Genomic DNA, 21421 nt, shown 5'->3' with positions numbered 1-21421 from the left:
AATTTAACTTCTCACAGATAACTGCCTAACCATTATTTTCCGTTTGCTGATGTATTAACACATCCTGCGCAAGAAATTCATCAACTGTTGCTATTTACAATCTCGATAATTAAATAAGAATTAGTTTATTAGTGAGTATGATTACATCAATATACGAGCCAATAGCATACAACTGTCGCTCTAAACTTCTTTCTTGACCTCGAATTTTATGGTCAGCGTTATAGGAATGAATCTGATATTAATTATACAAAAATATCAAACATATGTATATTCTCACACGACTTAAAGAAAAAATAAATAAAATAACGAATTATCAAGCAGATTATTGATTTCTGTGAGGAATAAAGAACATCTGTCAATCACTGGAATCGAACTTCTACGAAGCTATGCATTTTAATGAAGATGTATGTGTTAGTTGGTCCAAAGGTGTCGTTCCGGAATAACATATATACGTATGTTTTAACCATTCACTATACCGCAACTACGTGTCAAAATTTAACATTTACCACAATACTAGAACGACTATGTTCAGCTAAAAGCGTTTACTTTTATCTTGCATTCTTGATTTTATCCGTTACATATAGCGGGATTAAAAAGGTATCATAGTTCAATGCAAGGAATCCTGTTCACGGAATCTTCAACATTTGCAAATTTTGCTTAATTCTAATACGTTTGTGTTTTAGATTCTTCAAATAAGATTATAATACTATAACATTTAATAATATGAAACCACAAAACCGTCTACCGTCTCATAAATATTTCTTCTTACTGCTATTCATAAAACAATCATACACTTTACTTATTTACTTCTCGAACACCCTATATATAACGCTGTGGAACTTCCAAGGTAGCAGCTATTTCGCAGAACAATGCGGTTGTTTACTATAGATAATTTTCCAACTACACAGAACAGTGTGGAATCGGACTTTAAATTTTGATGATCCTCCTAGAGATAATTCAATATATACGTAACTACTTGAAATTACGTTGAATAGATCTGCAAAATTAAGTTGGGAAAATGTTGAATCTAGCAGAAGAAGAATTAATCAGCCCGTGGATAAACGAGGAGAGAACATAAGCAGGTACGTATATAACGGCCTCGTGCCTTTCAAGTCTATTCGATGACGTATAAAATCCCATAGGGTAAAACGCCTGTGACGTACTCATATATACGCGCGTACGATTTCCTCTACTTAAGCTTGTCGTTACCGGTTTTTACCGTAGAATATCGATCAGATGCATATCGAGTAGTGAGAATTTCAGCATACGTCAATGTATTCTGGGAATATTGCCAGGTAACGTATTGTAACGTGGCTAAAGATCAACTTACGATTATCTTAATAGCCAGTATTCATTCAGGATTCAAATATTATGTAATGATAATTCTTGTTAATTCAACGTCGCCAAAAATTCACAACCTCTCGAACAATACATGAAAATATTGCTTTATTTCCAACTTTGGCTGCTTATTGGACTTAAGTAAGGGACTATGTAGGTCGCTATAACGAAGTCTGTATAACTGTAAGGTGTCTTTAGAATTCTTGAAATTCTTCCCTGGCTACGCGAACACTGGTGAATATACTACGTTTGAAGCAGAATTTTGTAATAGTATAATAGAAGCAGATCGAATCACGAAATATAAAACTATTTCGCAAGATGGGGATTGATGTTACTAAATATACCTGATTCTACAGGGTAGTCAAATTGCATTTAACCGATAGAATTTGATAACTTGCGGTCGTATATAGATTTTATATGCATTTGCATCATCGATTTCATTAGACAAGTGTTTCGCTCAACTTCAAAAGTCTAGTCCGTGTGCGTTGACACTCTTATATTTCTCTTATGTTCAAGCTACTTGTTTTAATCCGATTAACGTGCAGAACCGAACACAACTCAAGACGATTTACTCAAAAATGGGTTAAAAAAGGAATCGTGAAAAATATCACTATTCTCAATACGAAATTCGTTCTCGAAGATCTCGGCCCGAAAATTTACTTCGGTAGTTTAAAGCGATTACCTTATCTTCTAAGACACTACTATACATTTATTAATGACTTGATTAAATCAACTGATAAACAGCTACAAACAAATTACGTTGATGACTGTTTGTTTCTTCTTGGCTTCGTTTTACACATGCGGCGCGTTATTGTAGATTGTAGCCCTCTCTTTCGCCGTATGTCACTATTATACATATACCTCTCCAGTCGCGTAGAACGTGCAGTATGCTGTTGCTCTTAAGGGAAGGAACAACTCACGGTGCGCGGTTTAGCTTGATTCGAGTGGACATTTCAATTTAAAATTGTCTATGCGTTAGACGACATAGAAGTAGAATAGCAACGCGTGACTCGATCGATGAAACAAGATGATGGAATAATCGAAAGTTCGCATACTACGCGTCTTTCCATTAAACATTCGTGTTCTATTATTAAAAACAAGATATAGCTCGAGTACGACTAAAGGTGATTATAGCAAAGATATTTCGATCGTGACCTAGTATAATGAAATTTCATTTGTATTTCATTATCAGTGTAAACGTAGTAACTAGTGTAATAGTGTAACTCCTAGTGACGAGTTGCTCGACAAACGTCATTTGTTCTTCGAGTTCGTGAAAGTTTCTGTAACAGTATTGGAATACATATTTTACTTAAATATGACCATACTCTTCATATAATAACAAGGTAACGATTGCGTCATTATCGGTAATCAACACGTCAATCGAGCGGTTTCCATTTTTTCAAAGAAAAAACCAACTCGTGTTACGGAAATGTACTCGTGATCGAGATTTTAGAAGTAGCGCGTAAAACGCAGTTGAGAGTTGAAAAGTGAACGGCGAGTGAAACAATTTGTGTACACACGAACATTTTCCCCCATCTTACGAGGAACAAGGATTAATTGTAATGTAATTACACGCGAAACGTTGTAATTGCGTGGTATATCGGCCGAACCATAAGTTCGTGTGTGACGACAATTTTTCGAGTTTTACTAGCTGCCACTGTTTCCTGGTCTCTCTTCTAAATATATAGCGATTCTTCACCAAACGATTGCAAATAGAGAAAAAGTGGAACATTCTACTTTCACGTTCGACAAAGGTATGCACTTTAGACCGTGTATTATACACCGAGAAATAGGTTAATTTGCCTATTGATTTTCTTTTATCGACCAGGATCTCGTGCGAATGTTTTCTCTATGATTTATCTTTATTGAAAACGGTGAAATGACTACGACAGTCCTCTCGTTGAAACGTGGCGTATTAAAATGCGCGTTTACAAGCTCCGTTCTGTTGGCTCATTCATTTAACACATACAGATAAAAAGTGGCACGTTAATTAGGCATCATAATTATCGATATTGTCGTCAAAAAATTCCGTATATAATTATGATAATCTCTTGTCTTCTTTATAATTTCCTATATTGCCTGTGTGAAACGCCCTACATTTTAATTACATTTAAGTAAAAAGTTGGTCAAAGATTAAACAAGTAATAAATACTTTCATTCCTTCGAAATTACTTTTCCAAATACTATTTATCTTTCCTTAATGAATTCCTAATAATTTTAAAAAAATGAATATAACGTTTTTTTTGCATATCATTTTGCGGCAACGATAATAAACATACACATATATATTATAATCATACGAGTCTCTTCCTAACCGATTAACAAATACTATTTCAAAGGAGGTCATAACTAGTGAAATATTAATTGTATATTTTCATCTTTCAGAATAGTCAGATACCTGCAAATCATTAGAACAATATTTTCTACTTCCTTTTTGAAGCATGTAAGGCGTATAATAGCACATGAATGTTAGCGACGTCAGAAGGAGAGATTTATATAACTTTTTTCACAGGCGAATTCGTGAGAATCCGGTACACGGTCATTCTTGGATTTCCATAGCGATTGTGCCCGAAATTAGGAACGATTTCTGTGAAAAAATGCCTCTTCACTCTTACCATAGTAATATGTTCACACCATAAAAGAAAATTCAAAGTGATAAATTCTTGTGTTTTGAACGTTTTCCAACTTCCATGTTTGAATGGCATCACAAGGATATTTTTATGTACGTAAACAAGTTCTTTATAACAGTTTCTTCTCGCCTTAATATAACAAGTATAAAAAGTAGATCGTACAATACGAAATAATATATGAAAGTGAACTTAACCGGGATTCGTCGACACGGTCACAGTGATGTAAATGATCTGGTGTCGTTTCATAACATCCTAATTCGATTTTCTGAGAATTTGGTTATCTGTGAAATGAAGTACACGAAGATATTCGATTTCTATACGAAACATTTTGAAATTTCATTAACACTGTTATGAGATTCGATTATCGTGGTAACATTGGCAAAGCTTGAAACAAACCTGAGAATATATACAAAAATTACACAATATTTAGTGCTAGTGTATATTTCGCAGAGATCACAAAAGTATTTAAACAGTCAATTATCCATCATATTAATGAATCTCGACATTCAATATAAAATGCAGTGTAATATATATTTAAACAATTTTTACGTTTCAGTTCTCGACTTGAGATCTTATAGGCGATGAATATTGTAAACTATGAAGACTATATATTATGTAGCAAATATAGATATAAATAGTAATTGATACTTCGATGTATGTATACTTGTGGACAGCATGACATTTTTAAAACGAAGTTCAAGGAGAAAAAACAATTTAGTTCAAACAGGTTAAATCGCTCAATTGATACAGTAGTTATCTGACAAACGGAAGCTGATACAGTCGAACTCATCTCTATTATGTACATACATCTTATTATTCGAATCTTTTCATTTATTCTTTTCAAAAGTGCAATTTTCGTAAATGCAGGCTTGTCTCTTTCGCATTACTTTGAATTGCGAAATTATACGCAATCAGAGTCTATTCAAATTTATAAATGATATTGATTTATAAATATGCAATTAGAATTTCATAGAAAACTTGGTAATAATTTAAATTTTACTCAATTGACAAAATCGTCTTTAGATTCGAAATTTGGTCCAACAAAATATCATCGATAGAATTTTATTTCGATAACCACTTATACACATTTCTATTATCAGTGGAAACTATCACGTTTCACTAAGCCAAAGACAAATAGAATAGCGAATGTAAGAATATAAGATAAATATATTATTTGTTATTGCACATTAAAAGGTTATTCTTTTTAAGTAAATTTTAGTATTATTATTTGGTTATTTCAATAAGGCTTAAAGCCTAATACAGTCTCTGTTATTAACGTACATATTTCATGTAATTATAGTAAAATGTACCAAAATATAACATATTATATATGTAATACATTATAAAATAGCATAACATAATATAATATAGCATAAGCACAATATTATCGAACAGGAAAAAATATCCTGTTATGCGTGTTAGAAATACACATATTTCAAGTCCATTTGTGCAATCTGTATTTGTTTGTAATGCATTCAATAAAACAATATAAAAGATAATTATTCACCTATCGTCTTAATTATATAATTAAATACCTTTAATTAACATATTAGTGCTATTAATATTTGCACTAAAGTGGTGATATAATAATAAAAAACGTATTTGTTTGCCTAGTTTATCTAAGATAACAGATAAAGCGTATAATACGTAGAGGTGGAGAAAATTGATAATTGCGATCAATCTTGATTTCAGGTTCGATCCCACAACGCGGATTAACGCTCGGAGAACGATAAGCTGTGCCAGAGACGACGAAGTGCGTGCGAAAGTGCAACGGTTTTCGAATTCAAGGTGTAAACATAAATAGGCAGAACGGAAAAAAGATGCTTCAATTGCGGGTGATCGTTGTTCTGCTGGTTCCGATGTGCGGTAAGATAAAAGTGTAACGATATTTCTATGTCGAGTGAAATTTTCTTAAATTTTCTTAAACGTGATACTTCAATTGTAGATAGTGTATCTTCAGAATTTCAAACAACCAGGCTAACTATAGATTTGTCAAAATATACAAGTTCTCCCTTTACTTCTCAATATATTTTTGAAATTTTACGAAATAGAGACAGTTCCACGTAAAGTGTTCGCCACGATGTGATATATATTTACAAGCTGTTAATGATTTTCGCATTCGTATTATTTGCATCGTTAGCGTTAAAAATTGTTGTTTTATAAATAGTTTCGTTGTTAGTTGGCAGAGCCACTTCACTATATGCGAGCAGAGAAGAACATCCAAGCAAAGTGGACATCGGAAACCTGAAGGAACCGACCGATATTTTGAGTAATAGCAGTAGCAAAGCGACCACCTCATCGATAAAGGCGGCAGAAGATAATACGGGTGGGTAGAATGAATTTTCTTAACGATTGAATTCTTTGTGTTTGCATCAACTCGGTTGAACGCTTAAAATGCATGCGGTCAATATTCTTTCTGCATAATTTACGCTTAATGATAGCACAAATTATTACCGTGAGAATGTACCGAATGTACAGAATGTCTTATCGCTTTTTATTTTTTTTTAGGTATAAAAACAGCGAATGAGACCAATAATTCTACATTAACTAATACAGCTAATGCGGGTGTAAATACGCCGGTAGAAAAAACAATTGACGAGAAGAAGGAAGATAATGAGAAGCTAAATAATAGCAAGCAAAATAATGTGAAGTTAAATAATGACAAGCAAAATAGTGAAAATCTAAATAATAAAGAGCAAAATAGCGAGAAGCTAAATAAAGAACAGGTAAATAACGAAACGCGAATTAATGAAAAGCAAAATAGTGAAGAGCAAAATGATAGAAAAGAAAACTGTACTTCTACGAAAGAAACAGAGGACATGCTTCACTGTAATAAGTATCCACGGGATGATGATGGTGATTCGTTAAATGCTACAGGTATATATTACATAAAATTTGAATGAAAAGAGGAAGTTATATAAAAATGGACTACATTACATCCATATTCCTTTTAAAGAATCTACGATAACTAATACGACTACTGCGAATAATAACACTGGATCCACTACAGAGTCTCAGGTACCGGAAGTTATTCCTCATGAGAAAGAAAAAGGTGACGCGAAAGATGAGGAACTCAGTGGAAATAATACGCAAACTACAACTGAAGTACATTACGCTATTGTACCTTCTGACACAAATCACACTATCTATACCAATAATTCTGGTACAAAAATGTATTTTAATATAATTTCTTATACAAATTCAAATTCTATAAAAATAACTCAGTCACGCATTATTACATACTTGAAGGCTTATTGCATGTTTTAAGCTCGATGAGTTTTACATAGTATAATAAATGTCATTGTATCGTAGATGTTCCGAATTCGACGGATTCGAAAGATAGTACTAATACTATTGAAACATCGCATGAAGTAAATAAAGTTGAGAATATAAGTTCTGAAGCTATTGAGGCTGTGAAATCTGATCAGAGTAATAGTAAACATATGTCTTCGGGAATCATAGCACTAGTTACTGCGATCAGTTTTGCTGTAGTAATTGCATTGGTATATATTGGAATGATCGTTTGGAGGCGGTACATCGAGTAAGTATTAAATTTACTATAGTTTTTTTTTTATTTATGTATATGAAGTAATAAATTAATTTATTCCATATTTTTGTATTTTAGATATAGATATGGACACCGGGAGTTACTTGTTAATGAACTAGAATTTGATACTAATGACTTGCGTCATTTTGAGGTGAGCTTATAACTGATTATATTCAAATTAATATTTAATTAAATCATAATAATTTAATTATACACATTACAGCTGTGATTTCAACGAAAGTAGTAATCTGCAGGGAAGAAAAACCGAATGATTCATAGCTAAGGCTGATATTGTGTAAATATTGAAGATTCATTGATCTGTGATACTAAGGACATGCATTGTGCCTGACAGTCAAGACACCAAATATATTTGGATAATATTATACAGTTCTTGGGATGTAATTGTTTTATATACGCTATGTATATAATCCATCTTTTTCAACGCGTTGATTGTTTTTTCCTTCTCCTGTAGAAATTAGAAATAGCGTTACTGTGCTATCATGTATATTTTTCTGGTGATAATGCGATGCGCAGATCGTTGAATAAATGACGTAGCATTTTAAGTATCAACTAAATGTCTTACAAACAGTTGAGGGTGCTAGAATATCTGTCAGTTTTCTTCGATATTACTGGAACGATATTCTTTCTTGTTTTTAGTATTTGGAACCATTGAAAAATGTATACTATAAACGAAACTTTTGTAATGTAGTATTATCTTCGTTTTCCATCTGTTTTTGTAATATGTGCGACGAACATGTAAATAATTTTAGTTAAATAAATAAATTGGTGGAATATTTTTTTTACCAATGTAATTGTATTTTTGAAAAAAGAGTTCAGTTAACACCTTCTCAGGTAATTGCCATAAATCTTCGTAAAAATTATGCACATAAAAAGATAGGACGATTTATAATCTTACATACTCTAACTTACATAGTTAGTGACAAAACGAATTTTGATAACAATATATTTATTTATAAATTCGACAAATCACAATTCCAAAAAATAGTTACAAGTGGCAAATGACAATACATATAATATTTTATATTCTGTACTTAATGTTGTTTTTTTATTCATTTAAATATTTATCTACACTAATTATTTGTGACCTGTTCATACGATTCTACATTATTCATGACACGAATTTTTTGTTTTTGTTTAAGAGCAGCTTTGTAAAGAACAAGTACATACAGCAACTTTTATATACCAATAAGTTTACATTAATCTTTGTTTTTTGTAATTACAAGAGGGCCCACATTATCATTCGTTTCCTGATTATGACGTCCATGAGAGCCATCACAATATGGCCACTAAAATAGAAAAATTTTTAATGTAAATATCAACATTATTCATATTTTTATGTATTTGTCAATATTAATATCTTTTATGTATACAGTTAGCATACAAACAAATGACATAATTGTATAATATATGTTTATGTGATTCACAAAGTTATTCATAGATACTCTTAATGTATGTCACTTATGAATAGGATCCAGAATCTTAACAGCAAATGAGAGCAGTGAGGTAGATAAAAAGACAGAAAACTTACATTCTTAGATCTCCAACAACGGCAAAATGCAGCTTTCTCAGTGATATCTTCTATATCAACTGAGTCTACTACTTTATTTACATCCTTCTTTATATTAGGATTCACAAACCCACATGGCTGTAATCATAATTAATACAAATTACAAATGAGTAAATTGTATAACATGTTAATTAATCGGTACAGTGAGTCCTTTAATACATATATTTCATAAACACAAATTTATGAATTCAAATAAAAAATAGTATATAGTACTGATTTTTAGACATGTTTGGATTAAAGGTACAATTATAAATATGAAGTAATATCATTATATAATCAAGAAAGGAAAGGCGAAATATAACGTAACAGACTATCTTAATGTCCTTGATGTATTGAAAGATAAATACAATATATTACATAGATTACTTACTGGTTCTCTAGCCTTTGGACAAAATGCTTTGTATGACATATAACCGATACCCGCTAATAACGCAGTCGGTGGGACTAAGGAAATCCAATCACGTACTAAATGAAAATAAAAAAGTTTCATAAATTCATACTATTCGTAGAACTGTTGGCTAGAATGTGGCACAGTAGTGATTTGCAATGTCACGTTCAAAAAACTTTATTTCTGAAAGGTACTTAACATGATTCCGTTAGATCACTAAATATATAGTAAATATGTTATTTAATTTCTTACTTCCAAGTCGAAACCATCCTCCTATAGTATCCGGAATAGGCAACCCAGCTAAATAATTTGGAAGAGATTCTTTGACGAGATGTGCTAGTGGCATCATGATTGCTATCACTACTACGCTAATCAAGCTGCGATTTCAAACGTGAACTAGTTGCGTTGCATGTTCGATTATTTTTCTATACCACGAAGCGAAATATATAAGTTAAGACCAACTTTATATATATTTATAAAATATAGTTTTAAACATGAGAATCAATAGATATATTTTACTCTTCGAACATTTTATACTTGTTACAATATTGAATAAAATATTACTGCTCATACATTATTTGAATTTGACAATCGAAAACATTTTAGTTTTTAAGACTTCTAATAAATTATTGCTTGTGTGTATTGTTTAAAAATTTGAAGCCCTATTTCGAGTTGTTATATTAATGGTATCGTTCTAGTTAAGTAAAATAATTTTATTTGATAATCACGACTGAGTAATAGTTTTGTTAAATAGAAACGTTCTAATAATAGTTTACTAAACATAATTAACATTTTTTTAAATATATCAATTTTTTTAGTAAAATAACTACAGCTACTTCATTTGAATTGCGACATATATGTGTATGTTTGTGTAGCACACAATGCTCAATACTCTAAATCGCAAATTGCAATATCGTAACGTACGCAATTTTTCAAACTCCTGAAGATCGTACGATTCATTAAAACCACAATAAAAGATACAAACATATATATTGTCTATGTGTAATTTTTAAAGTTGGATATAATACATATACATACGTAATACATATGTAATGTAATTTGCAATCGCATTGTTGCCGGTAGATTTTGACTAACGTAGTGTGAGAGGTGAAGGACCGGTGGGGTCTGTAAGATGCCTTGTAGGTGGCGCCATCCAGTCGCGAGGCGTTCGCCGGGCAGGGTGGAGGTGGCTGCGTCGTCCGCAAGGATACGTGGTCGGTTGCCGCGACGCCGCCGCGGTTCGCGCAGGCACAGGTACGAAGTGCGCGCGTTTTCGAGGCGGGTATCAGTGAAAAGCGCAGGAGTGGCGTTTCTACGTGTCCGTTCCGATATCGCTGGCTGCGGTCCATCGTTGACGGTGCATATCGGGTAGTAGGAGGCTCGTGTCATCGGTGACGGAAAGAGAGGAAAGAACCAAGGAGAAGGAAGAGGGAAGGAAAGAGATAGAGAGCGCGGCGCGGTTCTATCGCGCGGTGCAGTGCGAAAAGTGTTCGCGAAGGGGGCCCTTGCTTCCTGGTCCGTGTGTGGGTGTTCGTGCGTGTGCCAAGAGAGCGAGAGCACGTAAGGAACGTTAAACGTAGAGTGACACACGGTGGTTGACAAAGGGAGAGAGGAGAAAGACGAGATAAACACGGGTCGTCGGATAATCCTTGTGTACGGTGTGCGGGTTTCGTGAAGGTGCGTCAAATGACAGTGAGGTGATCAATGTGCTCGAAACATGGCTGAGGAGCTGGTGGTCACCCTGAACCGCGGCGACTCGTCCGGATTCGGGTTCTCGCTCCTCGGTACCGCGGGTTTGCCGCACGTCATCTACGACATCGTTGAGAATTCGCCGGCAGCTAAGAGCGGCAAGGTAAGTACTACTTACTGGCTTCGATCGTATTTTCATATATATCTAACATATTCCTGTGGTATTGCCTGTATTGGTTTGGTACCACATAGTCAAAGAGAGTGAGAGAGAGGGAGAGAGAAAGAGAGAGAAGTTCGAGGACAGTCAAAGGTGCACGTTACGAGAAAGAGCAACCCCAGTTTCTATACGCGTATAGTGTATATGCATCTAATGCTGTGTATATGTTACGCATTCGTCCGAGAATCCTACGAACGCGAAGGGCCTCAAAATAACGCCCGGTGTATATCGACCCGTGTTATTATCGCGAGCACCCTCTGTCGCCCTGTCTGTTTCTTGACCTCTGATTATTTTTTATTCTCACGCTTTTGCGAGTCGTGCTTCCTAGTGCTTCTTCTACTGGTATGTATACAGTAGTGCTTCTTTAACTGGTCACGAACCGGGAGCTTATCCGGTCAGCTATCGAGGAAGATATATTCTTAAGAAATTTCAAATATCTGTGTTTCCCAATAAGTACTAACGTGATATGGATGGCTGACACATTTGTTTATTTTACATATGTACGCTAGTGACACGTTGATTCACCTGTTTCTTAGAACTTATTTTATGGAGTGTTTCTGACGTTATGTATATATATATATATATATAATTTAAAATAAACAAATGTTTCAGATATGCATATCTCGATTGTATTCAGAAGAAACGAAGACACTGTAAACTACCTGGAAATATATTTTTTTGAGGAGGTACTTTCCCAAATAAGGTACTGGAAACTTTAATGAGGTACCGCTGTAATACCAGAATCTAGAATAGTTTAAAAAGTCGGTTGAAAAAATTTATGGAGATGGCAATTGTCAGTTATCGAAGCAAAATCCCGACCAGTTAACAGGGCAATATTGTACACTCGTCTTAACGTCGACGGTACGGGGATGCTGATTGGCTGGGTGGGATCGGTTTAACGGCCACATTCCAGCCTGTCGGTCGGTCCCTCTGTCCGTGTGCTCTCTCTCCTTTCCTTTTTCCCTCTCTCTATATCTGTCTCTCTCTTTCTTTTTCTCTTTCCTGTTTCCTGGGGAACGTATCCCTTCCCGACGATCATACGGATCGGAAAATTTGAATCAAAAGAGACGGGCACCCTTTGTGCGTCCCAACGTTCCTTACGTTTACGTTAGATCAGTCGCATTTTCTCCATTCCTCGTATCCTCGTTGAAATGTTTTCAACGCAGCCATGTTTATATAGGAGCTAGAAACTATTTTGTTTTATACTAACAGTAGGCCAATTTATGGCATTTTGCTTTATTATCGATTATGTTGACTTGAGATAACTTCTTTTTAAAACTTTGAATAAATTTTAAAATACACATTACAATAATTTTTCATACTTTCATAGTTGAAAGAAGCGTATTTATTTTTTATAAATTACAAGTACAAGTACAATTGCGTAATAAAATAATATATGCTAGATTAATTTTTACGAAGCAAGTGATTGTACGCAATGAATTGACTATAGGTCACCGTTCCATAGTTCACGCAAGCGCGTTGTTTCGCGACCGCCAATTTTTTCCATGGTACCTCGTAATTTTGCAAATTGAACTCACTCGCTCTTTCTCTCTCCTTTTCTACTTCCACCTCCCCCGGTGTTTCCCAGTTCTAGCGCAGAATAGATCGATTGCTTTGACGGAACTGGTTTCCGATATCGGCGATACTGGCCACTGTGAAAGATACGAATTTCGAGTAGCAGATGCAAAATAGATTAACCCTCGTCACGTGGACCAGTTTAGATCGAGTTCGTAAAAATCGTAATCCGAGGTGGCGCAGACGAGCTGTTGGAAACCTAACCGTTATTAAGAATGGCGCATCTTTTTTCAATTATCCAATAGATTAATATAAAACACTTTTAACGATTGAATCGTGGAAACAAGGTTTCGCGAGAGCCGTAAAAAATAGGAATTCATAACAGATATGATTCAATAAGCATTTGCGTAATTGCTGTGAATGCAGTACACAATTCTTTATCAAATCTTTCACAACGTAGGTTGTCGATATATAACATATATGTGTGGTACATGAGTCACGAAGAGGCTGATAAGCAGGCTGATTTTTATACATTTATCAGAAATTTGGAAGTAGAAGAAGGCATGTAATGAATAATAATATGTAGAAATATATATAAAACATTCAAAACAGAGTATTTACCGTAATATCTCGTAGATGAAACAAATTTCTGTTTAAATTCCACTTCTTCAGTTACGTACGTAAAGATATAAAGTACATAGTAAAATATGTATAAAGTATTCAATAGTACGTTCAATAGTTGTTTGCTTAGATATGTTTATAGGTTAGTTTCGTATGGACATATATACGTATGTTTGAAACGTGCCATATCCAAGCAATCAAAGCGAGTGTCTCAAAAAACTGTGGGATGCGCATGCGCGTGACTTTTTGTATTCTGCATAACTGTCATTCGCGAGAAGAATGCGTGTAACAAAGGAGCGGCCAGTCATTACGCGTGATTGGAATGTGTCATTGTATGCACTGCCCCTTTTTCCCTTCTTTCTCCACTTTTGTTTTTCGAATTCTTAAGGTCCCATTAAACAGAGTGGTGTAATTGGAAATGTATACTAACGTGTTTCCGTACTTGTATGATTACTTTCATTCTGCGGGGAGATACATAATCTCCAAACATCTTATTCTAACCTACGTGCCTTATGATCAGTGATATTGGAAATCTTTGTTAGTGGTGTTGAAGTATGATAGTTTGCTTTAAAATTAATGCATAATTGAAGGTAGATTCCACTTGTTTTCTTTAAATTGACTCAATACTAAAAGAAATCAAAATCTAGTAACAAAATCTAGTAACAAATTGGAAAATTGTACTGTTTCCACAAATACTATTGCTCGTAGTCCTTTACAGAGGAATAATATCTTTACGTATTTAGAATGATAGTAAATTATTTTCAATATCGAAAATTTATTCTTCCACGATGTTTTTGAAGATATAACTAAACTAAGTGAGAAAATTATAAAGCTATAGAACTTGTTCATAGAATAGACATTGTCATAGACATAAACTATTAGCAGCACAAAGTACGGATTACTCGATACGATTTATCGGTACAAGACCACTGCGAGATAAAAACTCGATTCATGTTCGTCGTTTTGCAGAATTATCCCTTAACACCCCTTCGTATTGGCATTTTCACAGCGAAGCGTTCGAGATACGCTATCGAGACTGGATTTATTCCGTTGATGGAGGTTAGCGAGAGTGCAAAGACGAAACCCGGCGAACTGGATTATTTCTTTTTAATTAATATGGCAGTGCCGTGGGCCTCGAAAGCAGGTTAGACCACTATATATCGGTAGCCACTCTAGATTCATTGTTCGACCGGTACAAAGAGCTCGTAATACATTTTGTATTGTTGGGCGGTCGGATTTTTCAAATTGTTTTTTTTTTTCACCGCTAGGGTGCTGGAATCGGTAGAACGAGGTAGAACGGCCGCCGTTTAACGAGTCATTGGGAAATTTTACGCGTAATAAATGCCTTTTGCGTCGGTCATTTTGACTCGTAATTATTCGACGAACATATGGCTGTATTAAATTTGCTATTTATAAAATATATAAATAGTAAAATAGTATTGTAATCTTAAACGTTAGAACGATATTGAAATATCAGATATTTAAAGATCCTTGCGTATCGATTATAGAGGGAGTAAATATCAAGCATTAAGTAACTAAGTAAGTGCGTAGTGAATAATAAAATAATTAAAGAAACTATGTACCTATATATATGTATGTATATACAGTAAAGATTTTGAAATATTGAATATTACAAAAAATATTTAGGAAATGGTTCTAAATATAAAGAAATAATTGTGATGTAAAATTATAATCATAATTTATAATTGTAAGTATAGATACAAAGAAAAGTGTATTAAGATGTAATAATTATTAAGATTTCCTGATTCAATAATACGTCTTAATCAATTAATTTTGCCGAAGTTGTAGTAGTGTAATGGTTAACTAATATCGTATTGTAGTAAGGCACGAAGGATATGTGAAGCACGAATTGCAGTAATACCTTTCTAAAAGCTCGCATTTAACAAAAAGAGAATATGATCTGCGCTATGGGCTACATAGTAATTCCATTCAACAGCGTTCAAGTATTCGCAACTCTTATCAACCTGTACAAAAACCACATGTATTCGTTCACGAAACGTATTAACAAACTTCACGTTATCACAAGCCATTTCCAGGTATCTGTACAGGCATAATTCTTCCCACTGTTTTCGATCCTCGCTCCTGATCAACCTTTCCTTTGTTCTGGCTGCGAAATTAATTTCGGGCGATCCGTTCTCGGTAATTAAACAGTGTATAAAAATGTGTGCACAAGATAAGAGACACGCAATGGTATTCTCGAACATTGTTGCAAAGAAACGGATGCGAACCAGCGAGCATGATTACGTGCTTTCATTCGTTTATTCGTGGAACAGTTTCTTTTTCTCTTCGTGGTGATAATTTCTTGATTAGCGAACCTAACCCTTTTAGTAGGTAAACCTTTAGGCGGCGTTGCTTGTGCAGCTATTATACCTACGGTACGATACATCTCAGCGATAAAGCTGGTATAATATTTTACGAGGACTAGAGAAACACGATAAGTCATATTTTCCGTTTTTCATGGAGCAGGCCTTTTTTGAGATAAAAAGAATAATATTTTACGAGGACCAGAGACGCACGTTATGTTATATTTTTTGTTTTTCATAGACAATATATATTACATAATGTGTTTTTATTTAGTTTTACCGTTAAATATACATCTTTACCACTCTCATTAAAGGACGATCAAATTTCGAAACGATTAAACTTGATATTAATCTGGATATACTCCCTCTGTTTTTTAAGTATTTTTCACGTTTTTAGTCGAGCAGATTTCGACGAGTGGTATTTGTACAAATAACAAAATTTCCGTCACTGATAGTGGCCGTTTCGATGCAAGACATCGATTATTTATACATTTTTATCCGAATTCCATTTATTGGGTAGAAATTTTTATTAATTTCAGATTAGACGAACTCCAACCGACTGAATGAACCTATCCGAACACGAATTCCTCTCGCGTGAATGAAAAACTACAATTAACGGAGTGAATCCATACAAACGTTATATGAACTGTTTACCTTCCGTGAAATTCAGATAAACGAAGGTCCGCTTTACACCTACACGGATCTTTCGTGCAGTCGGAAAGGTTGATACGTATAATTTGCTGTCTGAACATTATGCAACGGCGTTGCGTGATGACACGACAGAAGAAGTTGAAGTTTCTTGACGGAGGCGCACGCGAGCTCAACAATTAGCCCGACGCGCGTACACGTCGTCGAATTTCTCGAATTTATCGATCGATCGCCTTGATAGCTGCAAGACGAATGATCCTCTCTCGCTTTCCGTAATTACTGCTCTTGAGACTGATACGATGCCTCTGTAATCTTGTAGATCGGAATAACGATCGATGTTCGGCCAGGCAAGTTTTGAATACATATTGTAGCGTGTGTATGTGGTAATGTGCGGACCACGTTCAATTCTCAGCGGTTAAATGGGAGATGAAATCGTGCTTCGTATAAATTTCGCGTAACTATTAATTCGCAGTTGCGAAATATTTCGGAGTTTACCACGTAAGTATTTTGTACCTTAACTGGACGAAACGAAGTTCGTTTAGAACGAAACAGGTGACGACTAAAGTTACTTAAATCTTTGAATATTTAAAAATCAATTTAGTTCGATATCTATATGCATAAATCTCCAGATACCCAATGTTATTCGATTGTCTTGGAAACATTGAAATTTCTAAATATTGAAAATTCAATTGTCTGGAAATATTGAAATCTGCAAATATTCGATGCACGAATAAGATCTTTAAATAATTGAAACTTGATTTTCTAGATGTTGGAGGACTCTAAGCTATTTTTAATTACCTTAAAAATATTGTATAATATAATAATAATATATAATAATATAATATACTGTATAATAAAATAATCTCCAAAACAGCGATATTCTTCCATCAAAAATACATCTAAAATCACTTGTTATAAAATCTTTCTTGTCTCTTCGTATCGTCTTGTAGCAGTAACATTATCGCCAATAACATTATTGATATTATTGCATGATTCGGTAATACGTTGATTTATGGGAAGGAATATGTCGGGTCATGGGTCGAATTCAAACCCTTTCTATTAGATACAGATGTTGCGCCAGACAACCGGCAAAATCGAATCTGAGACGGCGCGCTATTTATCCGCAGCTTCTGCAATATCGGATCGACGTTACGATCGATACTATCTCATAGCGCGCACCTATCTGACGTATTAATTTCCGCAAAATTTCCACCTGGTAATTCGATCTAAATCGATCACGATCGAAAGTGGAACGTTGCGTGCACCTACTCGTGTCAAGGTACTACCTTTACGACACCTTGTTTCTATATAAGCCACGATACAGCCAGGTCATAAAAATTCGTCACTAATCAAAACACTATATTTCGTGGAAGAGATATAGTCAGGTTACATGATTACGTAATTGTAGTAGTGAAATAGAAATTCACATTCCTTTCGAAGATAAACGATGCGTATTTAAGAGTGGAAAAATAAAAACTCCAGTCAACCATGTACGATATTATTATTCTATACAATAATATTAATATATATTATATTTGCATTAAATATTTATACAATGTTGTATACGTGAGTCGTTCAGAAGCCACGCTACTCAATTTTGTAAGTTGAAAGATACAAATAAAATGGGGAATATTTGTGGATTTAGATATTTTAGGACAATTAGACTGAACACTTAATATTGAAATATTTTTTAAAAATATAATTCTTACGGTTCTTTTTTTTTTCTTGAGGAATTCTTATTAAATTCTTACGGAAGTATATAAATCACTCGTTTTTATGAATCAATTAATCGAAAAAATTATAAAATGTCGTGTATGAGGTTCGCTATCATTATCGTATAACGTTGAACTGAAATTAAGTCCATCATAACGAGATATCGAAGCATCCTGAGCGATCGAAAAGCTTTAAACCGATAGCAATACGTACAGTCAGGATAATTCGTTCCACGTTTAATATGTTTCGGTGATGAATTGATTATTCCTCGATTAATTCGTATCATGTTAATGGACGTCGATCGATTTTCCATGTTATCCGTTCCAGTACGATTCTTCATCCTTGACATTTGAATACATCGATCCTCTCCTACGCCAGTGTCATCGTCATTGCTCTAAATCCATTTACTCCAAACGAGATACCAGCGTGCAATCGTGCACTGTGCGATTAATTATGAAACTTAACGAGGAGCCCCGTTATCGCGGAATTAAGAAATCATGGATTTCATTAGTATGCGAGCGCCGTTGGGAGACGCGACTCGAATGGGAAAAGTGGTATTTTCTTTGGGTGAAAACTGCTAATTAACAAATGGAGTTTCACACTTCATTGATAGTACGATTTATGGATACTATTGGTGATATTGCATTTATATTATATATGTTATACGTATTATAAAATTACGGTATATGAATGTTACTCTTTTATAGGGAAATTATAGAAACTCATGCTATATAGGAAATTTCTGTTTATACGTGGAAAGTATCGTGGTATTAAAATATTAATGCTTTTCGATGCTAGACGTAGTTGGACAATTTTTCAGATACTGATCAAAATTTTGTTTTCAAGGGAATTGATTTGCAATGAAAATTTGTTCACAATTGATCCTGAAATATTCTGCTAATTTTGAACGATTATTTTAACCTTCTCGAAAGATAAAAATACTTGTTCGCTAAATTAAGAAAAGAATATTTAAGAATAGAATATTTTGAACCGAGAATAGAATAAGAGTTTCTTACTTACGACTTGTGATTATTGTGGCGTATTACGATCTTCCACGTGGCTTGTTACTGTACAGGTGAATATAGTGCGTATAACGTTTGGTTTCACGTCATTTCAAAATATACATCGAGCTCGTGTTCTATCGAGTCGATAAAGACGAAGCAAGGAATTTTCGATGCTAGAAGAACTGGTGTTTCATTCGATAAATCTGCCATTCGACATTGATGAAAACTACTTGACTTGCTAAAACGTTTTTTCTATTGTCTTTTATAAAAGTCGTTTATTGGAAAAATTCGTATATTCTCATGTTGACTCGTTTCTCGAGATTTCAGTGAGATGTAAAGAAATCAAGAGTTCGGTAGGATTATCTTTTTAAAAAATTTGATAATACTTTTTTCAAGTTGTGTAATTTTATATTACATTTTCCTTCGTCGTCTTTACGCTTGTTTACATAATCTCATTGGTGGATATACAGCATATATTTTTAGTAGGACTAATTGTTCTCGTTGCTAGTTGAGATTGATTTGTTAAAACAGAGTCTTATCTAACAGTCGTCAGTAACGATAATCAGAGCAATCAGAGTAGTGGAATAGTTCACTTTGGTTAACAACGTATGTTAACCCTCTGCACCTTCAGCTTCAGCATAGATTAACTCGTGAATCACTACTTAAGAATTAATAATTAACAATAATTATATTACTCTGAAAGTATATCGGAATATAGGAGTGAAGTCGTAGAACTTGATCAAAAAACACAAATTATAGCGGTATTCGTTTGATGTTGCGATTACCTTGGAAAACTCTAGCCAGATCAAAGCACACTCTTAGATACAAGCAGGGGTGTATCTTTCACACAAGCAATTTTCAAAATTTCAATTTTCAAAGTTGACATATAAAGAAACTTTATTTCTGTGTGTCAAAATAATCAGGATCACGGTGTAACTATACGAGAATTCTTTTCACATCGTAACATCCATTTTCCACTTATTCATGAGCAATATTGAAAAGAGCATTCGTATAGTATCCATGCCCAGCCAAAAACAAACAAAAGAGAAAAAGCGGGGAACGGGAAGAAAAAAGAATCGGCTAGCTTTTACTATCCGAATAATTGAAATTCCAAAGAATAACTTCATATTTCATATACGCATCGCAATATTCGCAGGAACCTAGAAACACACTTTCACGAGAGAAATGGATTCTGGATTGTTTCCTGTGTTAGGAAAAAATGCGATTCCAGCGAGCGTTTCCAAGGGCGTTTCTCGCGCGCTCGCTCTCGATCGCGCGTGCATGCACGCGCAAGAATGCTAGGATTCGCCCGGTGCGTTTTAATTGGTTCTCGTAAGTTGCGTTTCACTGGCACGGATAGTCGACGTGCCACGCGCTCGTTTCTTCTTTTCTCCTCCCCGTCTCGTTAGCTTTTCCCTCTTCGTGACCAAGTTCTCTCTACCACCACCGTTTCCCGATTCCGTGCTTCCTCTGTCGTGTGTCCGCTTTACGAAAAAAAACAGGTCAACGACCCGACGCCGCACGAGTATTGTTGCCTCGCGACGCCGCGAAACGGGCCGCCAACAAGAACGATTTCGAAATCGTTCCCGCTGCGACGATAATCGTACGATGATTTTAAGGGATGATTTCGGAGGATACGGGTTAGAAACTCTAATATATTTATAGTCTACGTTTCAGAGTTGGTAATATTTTCATTTAGTTAGAACTGAAAGATGTTTGCAGTGGAATGTGAGCGTCCTAGAAGCTAAACTGATTAACTTTACTTCTTACAAGTATCTTAATTGCGTTATCTATATGCGTGATCGATAACCAATTCTCAAGAAACAAATAGATTATATGTTAGATATATAGGTATTTCTATCAGTTCGTTTGTATAAGAAGATAGTATAAATGAAATATAAATAGTAGCATTATTGAATTTATATTGTTGTATGATTTACTGGAAAGCCCAACTCTTTATGTAGTAAGAATAACAGGCTTAACGATGAAGCGAGAGACAGCAAAGTATTATGGCCCATTTTACGTGCAGTTACTTGCTTAACGATCTAGGGGTGAGTTCAAACCAGTTCACACAGTATTTTAAACTCAAGACGTCAGAAAGTAATGGCGTGTTTATAAGCAATGAGCAATCAATCACTATCTCGTACGGTAGAGATAAAATTAATTAATCACAGAAATTTGCTAGATCAATTGTGTGGA

At 34.5% G+C, this 21421-nt stretch overlaps 3 protein-coding genes and 1 long non-coding RNA gene across 23 annotated transcripts in view; 2 read left to right on the top strand and 2 right to left on the bottom strand.

The window, feature by feature from the left end:
* Nucleotides 1-1242: 1242 nt before the first annotated feature.
* Nucleotides 1243-8318, top strand: LOC117205606 (dentin sialophosphoprotein-like). 14 transcript variants are annotated; one of them, XM_033444205.1, is made up of 11 exons: nucleotides 2203-2462; nucleotides 2531-2681; nucleotides 3724-3781; nucleotides 3851-4060; nucleotides 5661-5834; nucleotides 6136-6294; nucleotides 6477-6845; nucleotides 6925-7131; nucleotides 7281-7509; nucleotides 7594-7666; nucleotides 7739-8318. In XM_033444205.1, the coding sequence occupies exons 5-11, from the start codon at nucleotides 5789-5791 to the stop codon at nucleotides 7742-7744; spliced, it is 1089 nt and encodes a 362-aa protein (XP_033300096.1). In that variant the 5' UTR covers nucleotides 2203-2462; nucleotides 2531-2681; nucleotides 3724-3781; nucleotides 3851-4060; nucleotides 5661-5788; the 3' UTR covers nucleotides 7745-8318. The 14 variants fall into 14 exon arrangements, with proteins under 14 accessions (XP_033300102.1, XP_033300104.1, XP_033300100.1 ...); XM_033444203.1 differs by having other exon boundaries at nucleotides 2531-3092; XM_033444204.1 differs by lacking the exon at nucleotides 2531-2681.
* A 243-nt stretch (nucleotides 8319-8561) lies between these two features.
* Nucleotides 8562-9906, bottom strand: LOC117205608 (CDGSH iron-sulfur domain-containing protein 2 homolog). Its single transcript, XM_033444214.1, has 4 exons — nucleotides 9744-9906; nucleotides 9474-9568; nucleotides 9065-9181; nucleotides 8562-8822 (listed from the first exon to the last, which is right to left on the bottom strand). The coding sequence occupies exons 1-4, from the start codon at nucleotides 9838-9840 to the stop codon at nucleotides 8733-8735; spliced, it is 399 nt and encodes a 132-aa protein (XP_033300105.1). The 5' UTR covers nucleotides 9841-9906; the 3' UTR covers nucleotides 8562-8732.
* Nucleotides 9907-10643: 737 nt separating this feature from the next.
* Nucleotides 10644-21421, top strand: part of LOC117205552 (PH and SEC7 domain-containing protein 2) — an 81071-nt gene continuing 70293 nt past the window's right edge. For 5 of the 7 annotated variants that reach the window (XM_033444077.1, XM_033444080.1, XM_033444078.1 and 2 more), the window contains exon 1: nucleotides 11209-11343. In XM_033444077.1, the coding sequence (XP_033299968.1) occupies nucleotides 11209-11343 (135 nt within the window). Of the gene's footprint in view, nucleotides 11344-21421 lie in introns of all 7 variants that reach the window. The other 2 variants (XM_033444075.1, XM_033444084.1) reach the window with 2 other exon arrangements.
* LOC117205555 lies at nucleotides 12725-13734 on the bottom strand. The gene is made up of 2 exons (XR_004487253.1): nucleotides 13534-13734; nucleotides 12725-13049 (listed from the first exon to the last, which is right to left on the bottom strand). It is a non-coding gene; the product is annotated as an uncharacterized LOC117205555 (long non-coding RNA).

The sequence above is a fragment of the Bombus bifarius genome, unplaced genomic scaffold (assembly GCF_011952205.1).
Source record: "Bombus bifarius isolate JDL3187 unplaced genomic scaffold, Bbif_JDL3187 scf7180000007992, whole genome shotgun sequence".
NCBI lineage: Eukaryota > Metazoa > Arthropoda > Insecta > Hymenoptera > Apidae > Bombus > Bombus bifarius.
This window is presented reverse-complemented; position numbering and strand designations above follow the sequence as displayed.